This window comes from Monodelphis domestica, chromosome 3 (assembly GCF_027887165.1).
Source record: "Monodelphis domestica isolate mMonDom1 chromosome 3, mMonDom1.pri, whole genome shotgun sequence".
In the NCBI taxonomy this organism is placed as follows: Eukaryota; Metazoa; Chordata; class Mammalia; order Didelphimorphia; family Didelphidae; genus Monodelphis; species Monodelphis domestica.
This window is the reverse complement of record NC_077229.1, coordinates 536,766,817-536,785,880: the sequence shown is the minus strand read 5'-3', so window position 1 is coordinate 536,785,880 and position 19,064 is coordinate 536,766,817. Positions and strand designations below refer to the sequence as shown.

The window sequence follows — 19,064 nt, the reverse complement described above, 5'->3', positions numbered from 1 at the left end:
GATGTTCAAAACAAGATATAAACAAAGTAAGTTAGAAATAAATTAGAGGCTTGATGGGAAAAAACACTTCCTAACAATCAGAACTCTTCAAAATGGGATTTTCCTAATTTTTAAAAATCTTATTTATTGATTCGTTTATTTATTTGTTTGTTTATTTACAAGCTCTATTTCAGACAAGAGACTAAACTGATCAAATTCTCATAGAACTTGAAATCACTGCTTAAAGGTTGGTTACATTTTTAAAATATTACTAATGATGAATTTAAACAAGGCTGGTGAAAATTCTGATGTGGTAAAATTACTAGTAACTATCAGCTAACCTTAAGAAGCAAGGAAACATGATATCCCAGGCAAATCGAATTACCACAACCATTATTGCCACTTAGGTCACCACTTACCTTCAGATTTCAATAAAAACAACCCAGGACCTAAAACAAACTTAAAACAACAACAACAAAACAGGAAAATGCAGTGCCCCCAAAACAATGTTCTTTAAAAGAATGAATACACTATACTTGCTATTATTAACACAAACTACTAACAAAATGCTAGGAGCAAGCAAGTTAAAGCCAAGAGCTCCAGGAATAGAAGTGACCCCTCTGTCACTGGCCCTAGTTTCAGGGCTCCAAAAGCCATTATCCATGAAACCAGTCCTTTGAAAATATGACCTCGCCACTGCTTCTGAAGTTTGAGCAGCTCCTATCTCCTCAGCAGGCAATTATTGAAGACCTAAGAAAGTTCTCACTAGCAAACTTTCACTTTTTAAGTGGATTAACCTAAGAAAGTTGGGGTTTTTTTAATCAATGGAGATAATATTAAAGAAGATGCATTAACATTTGTTTTTCTGTTGTACCCTTGGGGACAGTGAGCAGTTCCATATGACTACAGCTGAAACTCCCTATTATGTATTTCTGCCCCCTTAGAACATGAGTTTCTTGGGAACAGGAACTGTCTTACCTTTCTGCCTGTATCCTTTGAACTTAACAGAGTTCTCTGCACAGATTAAGTACTCAATAAATTTTTCATTTCATGCTGATACCACCTTAACTCTGGCCTTAATTATGTCTTTTTAAAATCATGAATCATTCAAATAGAATGTGTGTTCTTAGTTTGTCTTTCCCTACTCCATATTGAACACTATAAAAAAATTAATCTTAAGCACAGATCTGCTGAAATCATTTCCACAACTCAAAAGCCTTTCTACTAGAAGTTCAAACTTTCTAACATTCAAAGTCTTCCACAATCTCATTTCAACCCATTCCCATCTTATTACTTCTCTTCACATGCTATTCCCCAGAAAAGACTACTGTTTTCTAAACCCGTGTATTAGGGAATTACTCTGCTGCATACTTTTCCCATTTTCTCTCCTCCACAATATTACATCTCTCCTATGCCTTTATAGTTTACATTAAGCTACTCTTTACTCCTAAAAGGCCTTTATTATCCCTGGCCCTTCTGGATACATCTTTCAAGGTCCAACTCAAACGTTACCTCCTACATGGATATTTCCCCAGTATGATTCTTCCTCTTTCCCTCTCAGATGCATCAGTTCTAGCTTCCACAACTTATGACACATAATTTTGTTCCTTCTAACAGTTATTTGTCTTTGTATCCCCAACATTACTTTCTACATGGTACAAATTTAATAGGTGTTTGCTGAATTGATGAATTAAGGGGAAAAAAGGAGTTTTCTAAAATGAACTTCAAAGGACTTAAGAAAAGAAATGGGCAATATCTGGGTACAGTTCAGAAATCACTAGCCTAGAACTTCCTCTGTCTTTTCTTTGTAATTGCATTGGAATCTATTATAAGTTCACTACAACAGTAATTTTACTCAATTCTGCATATGATGTAGAGCTAAATTGATTTGAAATTTCCATAAAATTAATAAATTTTACTTCCAAAATGTTAATGAAGAATATTTAATAACGATATTCATAATACTTTTTTCTGAAATGTTTTATTTAAAAGTTTGACCACATTTTACATTTACTTACTGTATATCACTGGACAACTTCCAAAATATCTTATGAAGAGATTCACATCTAACGCAGCACTAGAAAGAATCAGTTTCAAAGTTGGATGTTTCTGTAACAAATCTCTTAACTTTGTCAGCAAAAAATCACTAAATCGATCCCTTTCGTGTACTTCATCCTGAATCAAGAAAAAAAGAAAAATATGACTATTAAGATGTTCTAAATCTAAATCAAATATCTGAAAATAGTTTAAGTGAATTACCTACAGGTACTAAACTAAACTAATATATTATATAAATCCTTTTTTCCCTAGAGATAGCAAAAAAACATAAACTTCAGTCAACCCATAATCAAATACAAAATCTGAATTTAATGGAATGAAAATTAAATAAGTTTTTACATTATACCCCATTCCATTACTTAAAAAATTACCACTGAGTTGACATCACTTACTTATCTCAGATATATCTTAAATCTGACCTCTAGATAAAGGACTATGGAAGATGGCATTCAGTATATGGAAAATTCACAGGCTCTCAAGTCAAAGGACCTCTATTAACCTTGCTATGCTGCCTCTCTTTTCTACTCTAGACTGGCAAATAGAAGTCATGATTACAATTACTGAATTTATTATGTATAGGAAAGGGTAAAATTCTTACCACAATAACATGTGTCACAGTTGATAATGTGCTATCTCCTGCCATCAATGTGCGAAGTAATACTCCATTAGTGCAAAATGTCAGAAGAGTCTTTGGAGAAACTCTATAAAAGTAAAGTATCTTGCAAAATTACAAATCTATTCTGATTAACCCCTTACATTAATAAAACTGCTATCAGATTAATTGTTAGCATGCACAATTACCAAAGTCTTGTGGAAAATGTCTCATATTTTATGTAAACCTCACAAACATATTATCAAGTGTCTTTTTGCTAACAGAGTTATGCTTGTCTTTTGAGTAATCAAGCACCCTCCAAAAGCTTTTTTTGGAAAAATTTCCTCTTCAGTAAAGCTGTTTTTTAGAGCTACCATGAATGCCTCTCCTACAAAGTATATGGAATAGCTGAAAAGTCAGCTATTCAAATTAAGGTAAATGATTTAAAGGAAAAGTAAAGAATCATATATCTGAAATTCAAATACTATGAGAGATTTCCTCCCAAATGGCACTGCTAATTTGGAAATAGGACAGAAAATATTTTCTATTTCCTATTCTCTAACTTTCATTGCCGAATCTTCAAAGGCAATTATTAAAACACTCAAATGGTTACCAAGTCTGAATCCAAATTTACTTAAATCAGTGGCATGAAGTATCTATCTCATTTTGACTAAACTTGGAAAATAAAATTTTATCAAACAATATACTAAAAAAAAAAACCTATTTTAGGAAAATTTACATCACCTGCTTTCTAATCGTATCTGATAGCCAATTGTCTGGCCAATCTTTTCTCTTCTTTCTGCTGCAACTCTTTCAGCCACAGCAATAGCTGCTAAACGTCTTGGTTGAGTACAAAATATACGGCAAGGAATTCCATTTTTAAAGCAGTCATCTAAAAGGAACTGAGGGATCTGAAAGAAATGTTTCAATTGCCTCTGTAATTCCTCAAACTCAGATTTCCTGTAATTGTTTAAATGCCAAGGCACAATTCCTTATAGTTTTGCAAAAAGACCCAAACACTTACAATAATATATTTTATTTGCTTTCTTCCCCATCTTTCAGGATTTCATCATTTCTTATTATATCAAGATAAATTTGGAGTTCTTAATTAAAATATTAATTACCTTAGTATATTAACATAGAATTAACATGGAAAATGTATAAAAGCTTAAAAAACAAGATTATAAAAGGGGAATTCTCATAATGTCAGTTGTTAAAAATACATGCTAAATGAAAAATATTTAGATCAATGTGTTTACCATGTTTGAAATCTATACATTATATTCCACTAACAATGAATATAATTACAATAGAAACAAAAAAGATATAAACAGATTACCTTTTACAAATATTTGATATTAAAAGAAAGTATTCTAGCACAACAGCTGAAACCAGAACAATTCCTTGCAGTTGACTATATTGGGACCTGACCTGTATCTTCCACTAACAATGTATATAATCACCATAGAACAACAACAACAAAAAAAAAGATTTCAAATAGATTACCTATTTCAAACAAAATTTGATATATTGAAACAAAATTTTATAAAACCAAGGCAATTCCTTGGAGTTAGTTCTAACAGGATTTGACCTGTATTGCTAATTACAAAAGAGCCTTTCACAAGAGGGAACTTAAATTGTACAATCTGGTTCTCTTCATGGAAAGGGGAGGAAAATGAAAATGAATGGTAAGGACTTATCATTATATGAATGTTCCCATTGATTTATTTTCATTATGTCTAAAAAATGAATAATGATGAAGCTTTGTGTTATTCTGTCTGTTGAGTAAACATAAAAAGGTATATACACAGAAAAGTTCAGGAAATTAAGGAATGTAAAATGTATTTGTCCATAACAAAAGAGAGGAAAAAGGTAGTTTCACCCACTTAGGAATATTTAGAAAAGTACAGAAACTTTTTTTTAAACAGGTTTTACTACAATGACAGTATACTTCCTTAAAGGTGAAACTGTCTTAATGAGGTGCTTTTGATACTTCAGTAACTACACTTCCTGAGACAAGTTCTCTTTGCTTCATACTAAATTTCATACTGAATTGTTTTTACATCGCTTACCAAATCCCAATCCTGGATTACTCACTCCCACCATCCCCTTACTTCAATTTATGTGCTGCTAAATGAGCTGGGAGGAAGATAAAACCAAGTTGCCTTGAGTCACTACAAATTATTTAACCCTAACTGGGACCATACTTTAGCAAGTCAATCATTTTACTTCTCCCTAACTGGTTTTCTATCCCACAGAGGCTGTTCTTATTCTCAAATTTCATAAACTTCTCCTTCCCTTCTATCCTCTCAGCTGACAACCTAACCCTCAACTAGGGGAAAAGGGGTCATTCATCACTAACTCCCTCTTCTTCTCTTATCAGAAGCTATTGGCATCATCCTCTACTCTTTTTTTCTTCACTCTATTCTCTGATGAGATGGCCTCCCTCTCCACCAAAGTCAATGTATGCCCTTACTTATCCCTAACTGCCTTATAGATTCTTTTGATATTAAGAGAAGATTACCCTCTTTATCATTCTCTATTTCTCTTCAATTGACATTACTCTCTCCTGGTTCTCCTATCTGTTTGGCCATTGCTCAATCTCTTTTGCTGCCTCTTTATCCATATCCCACTCTCTAACTGTGGGTGTATGTACCCCAAGGCTTTGTCCTGAGTTCTCTCCCATCTTTACATTCTTTTAAAGAACTCACTGGCTTCCATGGCTTTAAAAATCATCTCTGTAGATTATTTCCATATCTATACTTCAAACAGGACATTCCAGAAATAATCACAAATTTAACATGTCCAAAATAATTATCTTTAAACATTATCTCATTTTTTCCCACAAACCCACCCCTGTACCAAACTTCTATTTCTGTTCAAAGCAACACCATCCTTTCAATCTCCCAAGTTCACAACTTCAAAACTATCTTCAACTCCTTATTCCCCCTCATCCTGCATATTCAATCAGTTGTCAATGGTTGTCTTTTCTAGCTCTACAACATCTCTCTCATCCATACTTTTCATCCTATTCACAAAGGCATCAGCTTAATCTAGCCCTCTATCATTTCTCATCTGACTAATTACGGTTTTCAAGTCTCTCCCTGTTCCAAATGCATCTTCTACAGTTACCAAAGTGATTTTCTTTAAGCATTTATTTAAACCTGCCATTCCCCTACTCCATAAACTCCAGTTTATGTTTCCAGTTTATGTTTATGAAACCTACTGTTTCCTAGATCAAACACAAAATCCTCTGTTTGGTTTTTAAAGCCTTTCACAACCTAGCCCTTACCTATCTTTCAAATGTCATTATACACCGTCCCCCTTATCACACTCAGTTCTAGCCAAACCAGTCTTCTTCCTATTCTTCATGTGATATTTCATCTCTCATCTGTTTTCACACATCATGTCTGAATCATCACTCTCCTCACCTTCAACTTACACTTCCTTCAAGACTCAGTTCTATCATTACTTTCTACAGAAAAGCTTTCCAGACCTCTTCAGCACTTATACCCCTCCCTCTCTTACTTCCTAAACTATCCTATGTTTATTTTGCATATAATTATACAGACATGTGTCTCCTATTGAATTTAAACTCCTTAAGGATAGGAAGTTTTTCTTATCCCCAGCATCTGGCACATAGGAAGCACTTAATGAATGCTTGTTAAATGATATAATAGTATAGTGAAAATCTAGTATACTTAACTACAGTTTCATTTCTCTATGATCACTTCTGCCTTTCTTCCCTATTCCAAAATTCATTTACCTTTTTTTTCCTGATCTCTCCTCTTAACTATTTACCCAGGATGTGATATTCATCAAACAAAATGTAAATTCCTTGAGATGTTTGCTCCTCTAATTGTATTTCTAAAAACAAGCACAATGTCTTGCATATAGTAAGCACTTAATAATTAAATTTAATTTTCATTTACAACTAAATTTTTCCTATATAGTCATAAAAAGTAGAATATAATAGTTAGATATTAATTTTGTCTGCATCATATTTAGATCCTTGTTATAGATAAGATCAGGCTTAAAACTACAAAATACAATCAAATATTTTTCTTCAACTGAATTAAAGATAAACAAACCTGTGTGGTCTTTCCTGACCCAGTTTCTCCAACAATCAAAACAACCTTATTATCTTTAATTATTTTGACAATTTCTTCTTGTTTCTCAAACACTGGTAAAGACTGTCTAAAAGAATCAAATTCTGATTCTCCCCTTTTCACTGGAATCTGAGGTATGCCATTGTTCAGCCGTCCACTTGTCTTGCTCATTTCTCGGTTTTCTTTAAAAAATGGACAATACAATAAGGAATTAACAATTAATAGTAAATAAGGAAATATTCTAATATATTTACATAAATTTTATTTCCTCTTACATTGATAAAGATAGCTCTTTAGGTAGCTAACCAAAGCATAAGAAAGAAAAAAAAACATCACACAAGATGAAACAAACAATGCAAAAACAGGGAATGAAAATGTGTCTGTAAATTTTTGTTACTCACCATATGTAACCCCTAACCTTATTATAAAACCTCACTGAGTTTAAAACAACAATACACCTATTATTTTTGCTTTCGGGAATCTTTAATTTATATTTTAAGAGCTAAGATTTAGTCTTTTATTATAACAAACTAGCACATCATGACAATAACATTTTTCACATAAAGAAAAAAGCTTATAAATTTCCTTGAATGTGGAAAAAACCTTACAAAGTAGAAATAACAAAAAAAGACCTCCAAGAAAGAAGAATCAGAATACATGCATGACTACAGAAGTGTAAAAAAAAAAAGTAAAAAAAAGAAGCATAAAGAAAAAATTCTGATCAAAGACAAAGGTCAACACTATTAACTGATTGGTGATATCAAGCATGAATAGTTCCTGTGAGCAACTGTTAAGTTATAAAAGTCAATATAACCATTATTTCATGTCAAAAGTAGCATACAAATGAAACCACTCTATTGAGAACTTTAACTGTTTTCTGAAGGCTATACTTTGTATTAGAAAATCTATTGTAACAAAACAAATTATGCGAAAAAAATGTTTAAGTACAACATAAAGCTAATGGAGTTATGAAAGTACTCACCACCAATTGTCAAAAAGGTTCAACTTCAGAAACCAATAAGTTTTTTTTTAATCAATGGGAATAACTCTATTTCTATGTGTACTGTATCCCTCAATTAGAAAATGAGCTGCTAGGGAGGAGGAACTTTTTTTCTATATTTAGATATTTTTATTATATTATTATATTTATTTTTAATAAATAAATATTATATATAATATATATATATATAATAAATATATTTATCATATTTAGATAGAATATTTTTCTATCTGTATCCAGTGTTTTGCACATAAAATGCTATTTATATATTATCAAATTTTCGTTTCCATATCAAGATTGAATTTATATCCATCAGTGAAAAACAATTTGACTAGTATGACTCCAGAGACTAAACATTAATCTCCTTCAGACTCTTGTTATAATGTTATCATTAAGGTTAACTGCCCCCCATTATTACACAATTTAGAAACAAATCTCAACTTTACCGGTCCTATAAATAACAGGGAAATCCCACATTATAGTTATGTTCATTGTTTGTATAAAACCATATACCAGTGATGGCAAACCTTTTAGAGACCACATGTCATTTCCCTCCCTCCCCAAATGCCAGGTACATCTCACTCCACCTTATGTAAGGGAGGGAGGAAGCGCTCCCATTAGGCTGCAGGGTGGAGTGGCCAGTGAAGTGAATGTCCTCAGCAAGTATAGAGAGGGGGAGAGGAATAGCCCCAGTGCTCCACTCCCCTCCAGCTCTGCTGCCTATGAACTGTCCTCCTTACCAACTGTGCACACTCCCATTGGGCTGCTGAGCAGAGGGTGGGGGAAATGTGAAAAAAATGCTGTCAGGCACATAGAGAGAGGGAGGGAAGCAGTTCTTGGCAGGGGGTAAGGGGGTTGCTACACATGCCCACAGAGAGTGCTCTGTGAGCCTGTCATCTTTGGAACAAATGCCACAGGTTTGCCATCATTGGCTGAGCACATTAGAGCCTGAAGAGGCATTGGGCATTTCAATTGGAATGCAAAAATCATTACACATTTTCACATCCAATAACTTTCCTTCTTTGTGCTGCTCCTTATATTGCAAGCCAGAGGTGATGCAACTACAGTCCCAAGACTGTTCCTTGTTTGATATCTGTTCTGCTCCTTTTATAAGTAGTAGTAATAAAATTTTATAAACTATAAACTGTACCCCCTATGTGGTTTTGTTACTCTTTATCCCAACTCTTTTACCACATTTTAATTCAAACATTTAAAATTACAGATGTTCCAAAATCTGGAGAATGGTACTACTATGAGAAGTAGAACAGAAAACTTACTTTAATGTATTTACTCCAATATGCAACGACTTGTGATTTTCACAAATGTGGGTACTAATATTGATCATAGCCTTACTATAAGAGTTGGTCTTTGATAACTATTATGGCTGAAAAATTCATCACCCTGTTGCAACTCTGGAGATGTGTCATCTCCCAATCTCTGTAAGGATCTGCCAAAGTTTATGATCTACTGGCAGAACTTTCAAGACCCCAAGTATATCTCTGTACCATGATGAGACACTAAAATGGGATTTAAGTGAAGTTACTTATATAAAATATAAATTTCAGTGTCAGAACTTAAATTAGGAAGAGAAAATAAATGCTTGTTAATTTGAAAAATTAATTTAAAAGAAAAAAGACCGATACTCCAAAGAGTTAACAAATTTATCAAAACATCTCTTAATTGGATACTCTAAAAGAGAGGTTGTCAAATTTGCAGCTCACAGACCTAAATCAAAATATCCTATACATAATTTCAGGTGCAACTATTCTCTTAAATAGTTTCAAAATTCTTGAGTCTTAGAATCTCATGCTGACTATATCATCACAGATAAAATCCAATAGTATGTATCTTTCTGTAACCAGAAAAAAGATAAAAGATAATGATGTAGTAACAGAAGTACTAACTATTCCTATTTTCCTTTCTGAATCAGAAAATTAAAATTTGATTTTTTTATATTCTAGAACATAGCAAAAAAAATCATGTGAGTCAATGAATATATCATCTATCTCTGCTTTCAACAATAGTTAGCTCATAAGAGTTTTCAATTCAAAACTAAAACAATTGGTTAACTTTCTACCACTCCACTAAAAGAGTAACAGTCAAACCTTGTACTCTATATTAACAAACACATGTTTAAACAATGCCATGATTTAAATACATGTACTGCACAACTCTTTAGTCAAACTTGGAAAACATTTCATTCTAGTTTTAATTGCATTAGTCCACAGGTGAAAAAAAAACCATCATCACATAGAAAAATGTACTGGGAAATTAATCAGAAGATACATACCAGCTTCAACTGCAAACACATTTCCCCGTTCTGTTTTAGGCAGAAGTTCTGTACGTTCTTTATTGGTGACTGGAAATCTTTGAATTAGACTCCTAACAGCATGTTTTGTATTGTGAGTCAAACTACAGGTCATCATTGCATGTGCTGTTTCTGATCCATCCTTCTTCTTCACAGTTAAGTACCTATTTGCTCCCTTTCTGAAAAATAATAATTTAAAAAACTATAATCAATTATACACATAAAATTTATTTGTATTCAGAAAACTTAATTATAATGCTTTAGGGTTTTTTTTAAGGAACATGTTAGTTCTAGGCGCTCCCAACAAGGAACTTCTTAAGTCAATACAAACAACTTCTCTGTACTTTCTAATCTTAAAAATGCTGTCTTGCTGCAATAAGTTGCCCAAGGTCACAAAGCCAGTTATGTGGCAGAGGCTGGATTTCAAAAGTATTTATCTACTAAATGCCTTCCAAACATTAAGTAAAAAGGTGTCATGTCCAAATTTATCACAAAAATATGAAACAAAAAAAGATTTGAAACCCAATTTACAGTCACTGAAAAATGTTTACTTACCTATATGAATAGATTGCCTTTAGCAAGGTTTATTGTTGATAAAACAGCACCAGCTAATAAATGCTGAATGGAATCCAAGGGGGAGGGGTTTGGGGAAGGGAGTGGAAACAGTCTGAACAGTATCTAGAAATAATAATAGAAAAGTTTTAGGTCCCTGTTCAGACTGTGTTCCCTCTGAATGTCACCACAGGACATACTATGGTATGTTCATGGAACTCTTAACAGAATCTAATGCAATGGATGTATTTAACTAATCACAAAAACTCCCACCGTTAGAGCTGTAATTATAATGACCTAGTGAATGCATCTTGCTCCAATCTTTGGAAAGGGAGACTATGGGTAAAAAATTTGCCCATGTAAACATGTGTGAAAAGTGCTTTTGCTTAAAAAATGACTTGTCAAAAACAATCTTCAAAAAAATTCTACTGTAATTATTTAAAATATATAAATCCCAGTGTTAGTCCTGTTATCATCACAAATCAATAAAAGATTAAACAGTTACCTTAAGGTCTATTTATTCCGTTTCTAAGGAGGTGATATAGTTTTAAAGTTTTTTACGTATTATTTGTCTTAAATAGAATTCATTAAGTGAGGGATGACATTTTCTATAATCCTAAAGAAAACTGTCTCTTAAAAGTCCTTTTCCAATGTTTTATCACAGCACAAAAATGACATAGGTTCCTCTAGAAGACTAGTTCAGTAAAGCATAAGATGAGACAAGTCCAACTTTATGACAGTAGATCTAAGAACTAAACTCATTCATTCAATACTTTAAATACATTTTAAAGATATATTTCATCATTTACATACCCTAAATTTCCTCTTCTGTGCTCTGTCACTATAATATCCTAGGAATGATAGTTCACAAGAGTGAACATCAATAAGTGCAATAACAGATCAGAGAATACTTTCAGCCAGTTTACAAGAGAAAACAATAGACTACTAGCTCTTTCTGTAATTTAATTTACACTTAATCCATTATATTTCTATTGTCTTTTGGCTATGACACACTTGTGCCATTACTTAATAGGTATCTAGCCAGGGGGCAATTACAAGCTTCTGAATCAATTTTTGTATCTATAAAATGCAAAGCCTAAACAAACTAAGGCCTTGACTTTGCAGTTATTGTGAGGAAATCACTATGCTAATAAAATTAAGAATTTTTCTGTTTATTTATACATCTATTGTATTTTTGTTTATTCTTATTTTGATTACTTATAATATTTCTTGATTACTCATCAAATAGAATCTGGGCATTTACACTGATTTTTTTATGTTTTGGACAGTAACTTTTATACTTATATTAGGAATAGCTATAATATATCTTTCTACTTTTTTTTTTTAAACTAGATATCTCCTAATTTCACCCATGCTAGAAATACACCAGCCATTCACAGATCCAATCCGATTGTTGATATACACAGAAGCTATGGTCTGCTTTGTTATTTCCAAGCTGGATCAGTTTGCCTCTCCTTAGGCAGCCTCATTTCACGAGGGACCCTTGCCCCTCCTCCACTTCTTCATCTACATAGGGCTCATCATAATCATAAAGATGCCAAACTTAGTGAGAACTGATTAGCGTTAGCCCTACTTCAACTTGGAGCTCCCAAATTCAAATAAACCACCAGCTTCAGCCTCCCTAGTTGCAGGGATTCCAAATGTTTACTTCTATACCAAAATGAAATATCAAATGTCATACTTTACTATAAAAAATTATTTTATGTGTACAAATACAGTCATTTTGTCTCTAATTATACTCTTCATTTCCACAATGTGAAAAGTTTCTATCTCCCCAGAGATTAATTTAAAATATCTCACTGGAGCTCTAAGATAAATGCATGCCAAAAATCAATGCCAGGTACTAAGGAGGTGAGCCAAAATTCCTACAATGAGCAAAGTCACAAGTGCTATTTCAAATAATAAATGAGTGAATTCACAAATCATTCAAAAATTAGACAAGACTACCCAAATGAAGTTAGGGGACTAAAAGGCATGAACAAGTAAACTCTAAAAATTAAAACAAAAGAGAGAATACTCCATAAAATGACTCAAATATATCCAAAAGAAGAAACTACCTTAAGAGTCAGTGGGATACTTACCCATGATGCAAAAGCTGACCTTAGGTATGAAAAAAGACTTTATTAGGTAGGTAGCAAAAAGGGTAACTTGATCAGGCTGCAACATCAGAAAATTGATATTCCTTTATATTCTCCATCAGGCTGTACTAAATGTTACTTTGTCCCTTTCTTGGCTCTCAATACTCCTTGTGTAATTATAAACTGCTCCCCAGGACTTTAAATCCCAGCATCCCACTTTCATTCTCACGTTACACCCATACATTTTGGAGATAAAGCTTGTGTGTGACCCCAGCTTTCTCTCTTTCTCCACAAACATGGCTGGGAAAACTTTTCTTTACTCAGGTTTTGACTTGTGTCCTTTTATTTCTTCTAATTCAAGTGATTATTAATAAATCTTATAAAATATAATACTTAGAGTTATTGGATATTAATTTATATTTTACATACTCTATCCAGTTTCCTATCAAATGCCATTGCAACCTAAGGGCCATGGGAACAGGGATCATCTAACTTTTCTACTTCTATCCCAAATACCTGGTATACTCCTTTGCATAAAATAAATGCTTAACAAATGTGTCTTAATTCATTCAATGATTCACTCATTTATTTATTTATTCATTAATAAGAGTAAAAATATTTTGTCTTTTTATCTCTGGCCTCTGTTTATAATCTTTCTACCCTGTCCTGATTTTTTATTCCCAGATACCTCTTTTTAACTGAACCTAAAATTTCCAAATTATCAGAAGTTCATATTCCAAAGATATTTTAGTTAATTATTTGGAATCTGAAACATTTTTCCTTACATAAAAATAGCTAAAATAATGTAAAATTTAAAATAAAAAAGTAGCTGAAAACAATTATTTTAAACATATTGGTTCTCTCAGTAACTATTTTTTGGGGAAAATATGTTCCAAATTGCAAATACAAGTTTTGAGACCTAAGAAGTACATTTTCCCTTATCTGAAACAGCAGCAGCAAGAAAGGATTTTAACCCAACTTCCAGACAAGTGATGATTATAAACAAACAGCCACTACTGCAGTGAAGATGAGGAGGAAGTTCCCTAGACTCAATGGCAAATCTGAATATTTAAAGGTATTTGCAGATGATGTGAATAGGTTTTTTTTTTGTTGTTGTTGCTCATGGTATTTTTTCTTGGGGGAGAAGGTGAAGCATTTTATTTTTCTTCTCCTTAACTCAGGAGTTCTTATTGTGAGGTATTTTGGGGAATTTTTTTAGTATTTTGATAACTCTTTCAAAATAGTCTCCTTTGTAATGTTACATATTTTGTTTTATTCATTTAATAGCATTATTCTGAGGAATCTATGGGGTTCACCAAATTGCCAAAATGTTCCATGATGCAAAAAAATTAAAAATTAATGATTTGAAAGATAAGTAAATTAGCAATTTCTCTCTTTGAAAACAAAATATGCTCAAAACATACTGCTTTTTCATTGAGTTCACCTCTCAGTGAACTCTCCTACCCTCTCCCTTTTACCCAACCTGTTATATAATTTTTTTTTAAATTTTGAGACAGGGTCTCCCTATTTTGCTCAGGATAGAAGAGCAGCAACAAATCATGAACCCAATTCCAAAACTGATAGGCACAGAATCTTTAACTTATTCCATTTTTTCCAACCTGGGTCATTTAGCCCCTCCTTCAGCAGGCTGGTGGCCCTCCACTCTAAGGCACACTATCTTGGAGCCAGATTTAGTGAAGACCCTCAAAACATAAGTTTTATTTATTCTATTGCAGTTCAGAATTCCTAAATTGAGTCAATCAACCAGCCTCAGCTTCCTCAGCATCTGGGCCTACAGGTATATGCCACCATGCTCTCAGCCTTATAATTATTTCTAAAACCTAAAACCTGGCCAAGAAGAGAAGAAAACAAAAAGAGGGCATGAAATACAATTCTTCATTACAATAAAATACAACAATAAAACAAATGTATATAAATAGACCAAAAAAAAGTGAAACAAGTATTAGATTCAACCTCTTCCATTCATTAGCATGATGTTAGAGAAGTTGTTTCACTTCTTTATTTCTCACACATGTAAAGAAAGGGAATTAAACTAGCTATTTCCTACAGTCATTTCCTGCGGTAACATTTCTATTCTAATATCAAAATCAAGACCATTTTCCCCCCTCCTCAATGAGATATGTTTGACTACTTTCTTCCTTTTTTCGATCCTAGGGAAGAAGAGATTTTGAAGGGGAGATAAGAAAGAGGAAAATAGGGCATCTAATATATAGAAAAGTCAGGGATGGTAAGAGGTGTTTCTCTCTCACTCCCTTCCTCCCCTCTTTCCCTTCCTCTCTCTTCTCTTCCTTTCCCCACCATCCCCTCTCTCTCTCCTCCACAAAAGGTAGTTAAAATGTATCTAAAATAGAAATAACTATAAAAAGTAGTCAGAAATATCTTTTTGATGAGAAAATTAACATCAACTTACCCTTTGCTTTTGGAGACCAAACCAAGAGACTGGCTTAACCGATGAATAAAAGCTCTTTCAGTACTGGTTAAAGAAGAAGGAAATTCCATTTCTAGAGAAAGAAAAATATTTTTTAAATGGTCACATGTGAAGAAAAAAATTTCTTTATTTTATTTAGCCCTTGATAAAACAATATACTTGAACTGAACCCTCATTTATTTTTTTTATTTACATGTTGGTAAGTAAATGGGATTGATTCACTTCAACAACTATTCACTATTAAGTCAGGTTTTATATTTTTTTCTTAAAACACAGCACCCAAATATTGGGCCTGGCAATGCATATACCACCAATATGGTGCAAAAGAATTTAAGCTTCATTTAAGCTACTTGTTACTCTCTAAACATGCACACTGGTTTCCTACCTCTATTCTTTAAACATAGTGGTTTACAAACCTAGAATGTTATTCTCCAGCTTCAATTGTCCAGTTATTACCTATCTTTCAAGGTGTAAATCATTGTTATTTCTTCCAAGAAGTCAGCTTCACTTGGAAGTAAGCAATCCTTCTGACTCAATTTAAATACTTTAGCCTTTCACTGTCTATATTGCATTGTAGTTATTTATACTTTCATTTTATTCTTCTCATTATAATTATTTGTGACCATATCATGAGGTATAAGAAAATGTTTCTTCCTCGAACTAACATAGCCTCTCCCAGTGACCTGCACAGAGAAGGTACATAAATGTTTTAAACTATCTAAATGTTTGGCTATTTGGGATATATAAAGTAATGACGAAATATGCCCAATACTACTTTTCAACATGTAGCTGTACTACCTTTTAATTACTGTTCTTATTTATTCTACTTTGTCTTTTGGTAATAAACATTTCAATTTCATTTCAATAAGGAATTTGTGAAAATTTAGACACTGTTCTGAAGCTTACTTTAAGCTACTAGAAATAATTTTTTTTTAAAATAATGTAAGTACAATTTAGACTGTTTTTAAAAAACTTTTTAAACATTTTAGAACTATTTATAAATGTTAATTACAAATCATTGTGTTGTTCATTAAATCAAATATTCTAATTTCTCTGCATTATTACATCCAATCTTCATCAACTGCATACATTTTAAAGTAACCAAATGGGTTCTTTCTTTCCAAATATTCTATATTCAGAAAGTAACTAATTAGTATTTGTTGCAGCTGATTATATTTTATTGTATTTATCTTATGTTTAATGACTTCCATTGAAGTTTTATTATAGGGTCTCACTAAGGTCTTGAAAATTATGCTAGGGGAATGAAAGGTGATCCAATGCTAAAAGGGCTTTCTGTAAGATCTAAATGGAACTGATATATACAAATCACGTGTATGTACACACACAATTCAGTAAACATTTATTAAGTTCCTACTACATGTAAGTCACTGGCAAAGCTATGTATGTTCCAGATATATTTTGCTTAGAACTGTTGCATAATTTGCATTAGTTAAGTGTTTACTATGTTTCAGCACTGTGTTAAGTGCTAGGGATGTAAATACATGCCAAGAGAAAAATAGTTCCTACTCTCAAGGAGCTAACATTCTAAGTAAAGATGACAATAATAAAGATGACAAAAACTGGAGCTGAAAGGAAGGCAGGAGGAGGTATGTGAGAGTTGGGGGAGCATGGGTGGGTGTATAATTGGGAAAATCAAGGATGGCTGGTCTGGGTGGGCCATTCCCCAAGATGGAGACTCTTGGGAAGAACTAACTAATGATATGATCAGTGTGGAGAAAAGCATAGTGAGTTGGTACAAAGGACCAGGTCTTACTTCTGCCATATTGTTGTGTGACCTGGGCAAGTCATCTCAGTGCACCAGGCAACTTTCTAAAACTATAAATTGCAAAGAAGGTAGCAGTCTACATCAGTAGTAGAAGATACTTACCAAGAGCTCTCTAATGTGAGGGAACCACATTTTCAAAAATAAAATATCCATGCAAGTCACTGTTACTGTTTTAGATTGTAATCTTCTATAGGAGGAGTTCTTAACTTTTTTTGTCTCATGGCAGTTTGGTGAAGTCTATGGGCTCTTTCTCAGAATAACATTTTAAAATGTGTAAAATGAAATACATAAAATTATGAAGGAAAACAATTAAAATAGAGTAATTAAAAAAATTTAATTGATGGGCCCTATGTTAAGAATGTCTCTTCCAGAGGGTTAAGGACCAGTCCACTTTATGCTGCACACAATTGAATCAATATACAAATATAGTGCATTAAAGTCTGGATAGCACTTTACATACATTATTTCATTTAAGACTCCCAACCTCATTAGCTTTCTCTAGCTATTATTATCCACATTTTACAGATGAGGAAACTAAAATTCAAGTGGTTAAGTGACTTGCCCAGCGTCCCTAATAAATGTCAGATGAAGAATTTGGTCTACTAGGTCTTCCTGATTCCCAGTCCAATGCCCAATAACCTGTTTACAATGCCATGACTAGATAACTATATGAAGTACACAAACTGAAACCCCTGGGTTGCCCAAAATGACAAAGTCTCAGTCCACTTCACCATTTTGGAAGCAAAGCAAGGGAAATGTTAGTTACTGGTATTTGACAAATGTACTTAAATTGGGTTCAACTCATTGTTGCTACCTGCTTCCGTGTGCTGTCTCACTGGTGTGCCCCGCTTAGACTGGAAGCTAAGTAAAAAAAAAAATTTTTTTAACCAGGTCCTGAGATTTCAAAGGCATAAAGAACTCTAGATGTGGAGGATCCCTATGAGGAATTCCCCGCTACCAAAGCAGAACAGCAAAAGTGTTCTGCAAGTCTTAGGGACTTTTTAGTGACTTGGGATCACCCAGCCAGTCTGTCAGGCTGAATAGGGTTTTCCGGAGTCGTGTCATTCTCACTCAGTACCCAGGATCTGGTACCCTAAATAGCAAAAATTCCTCTCCTCGGGCCCTTTCTGAATCCTGAATGACAACTGCCACACCGCCCTGCACCGAGTGGGAGGATCCCACTAACCCAAGCGAGGGGAAACGAAACCCAAGCTCCCGCTCCAGGAGGCCAGAGGAAGAGAGGCGGTACTCACCCCTCTGATCTCCATAACGAAATCGCTCCAGGGCGATGTTGACGGCGATCTTCACCTCCTCATCAATGCGAATGTCCTTCAGCCCCTTGGCTCGGCCACCACTTGCGGAAGAGCCGCACTGAGAAGAGACTCCGCCACTCCCGCCACCGCCACCGCCGCCGCCGCCACCGCCGCCACCGCCACCACCACCGCCGCCTGGAGCCGGGGGCCGCGGGGAGACGCTGCTCGGCCTGGACATGGTCTCTGCCGACGACGGCTCTGAGGAGACGCTGACTGACCGATGGATGGGCACAGAGAGCGCGAGACGAGAGGAGGCTGGACCCAAACCGCGCCTCAAAGGCGACCTACGGGTCGCCGAGATGGGAAGGTATAAGGGAGGTGTGAGAAGTCTAAACCCAGGGAACGAGATAAGACCTCACACTGAAAAGCCCGCAGGCACCTTACTACAGTTAGCCGGCGCCGCCTGTATCAGCCACTTCTATGCGGCTGAGGCTGAGAGGACGACGCCGACGTCGTGACGTCCTCTGACCTCAGCGCGCCCGCTCTCTTCTTAGCCCGGTCCCTTGTGCAGTTGAATGAGCTCTCCGAGGATCCTTGGGAGACTGGGAGGTATCCTAGAATTTGGAGGCTAGGCAAAACTTATAGCTTAAGGACACAAACTATAAACTGTCATAGTCAGGCTGTCTTTCCTGCACTTGAATCCATTAGAAGCTGCCGCAGTCTCTTTTGATTCCCCATCCCTCAGGCTAGGCTGTTTCCTGGAGGTGCTCAGTGAGAATCATAATAGATTCTCTTGAATAGTCTCTTTTCCCTCTTGTGACCATGTCATTCCATTGGGTCTTTTTTTTTAACCCTAACCTTTCATCTTAGATCCAATAC

At 34.4% G+C, this 19,064-nt stretch overlaps 1 protein-coding gene across 1 annotated transcript in view; it reads right to left on the bottom strand.

Annotated features, from left to right (window-relative positions):
* The window catches only part of YTHDC2 (YTH N6-methyladenosine RNA binding protein C2), a 77,981-nt gene extending 59,275 nt beyond the window's left edge, over positions 1 to 18,706 (bottom strand). The window contains exons 1-7 of the mRNA XM_001370029.4: positions 18,186 to 18,706; positions 15,129 to 15,219; positions 10,029 to 10,225; positions 6,721 to 6,920; positions 3,374 to 3,540; positions 2,636 to 2,738; positions 1,998 to 2,154 (exon numbers count right to left, since the gene is read on the bottom strand). Coding sequence (XP_001370066.1) covers positions 1,998 to 2,154; positions 2,636 to 2,738; positions 3,374 to 3,540; positions 6,721 to 6,920; positions 10,029 to 10,225; positions 15,129 to 15,219; positions 18,186 to 18,423 — 1,153 coding nt within the window. The 5' untranslated portion in view covers positions 18,424 to 18,706. The remainder of the gene's footprint in view (positions 1 to 1,997; positions 2,155 to 2,635; positions 2,739 to 3,373; positions 3,541 to 6,720; positions 6,921 to 10,028; positions 10,226 to 15,128; positions 15,220 to 18,185) is intronic.
* Between the last annotated feature and the right edge of the window lie 358 nt (positions 18,707 to 19,064).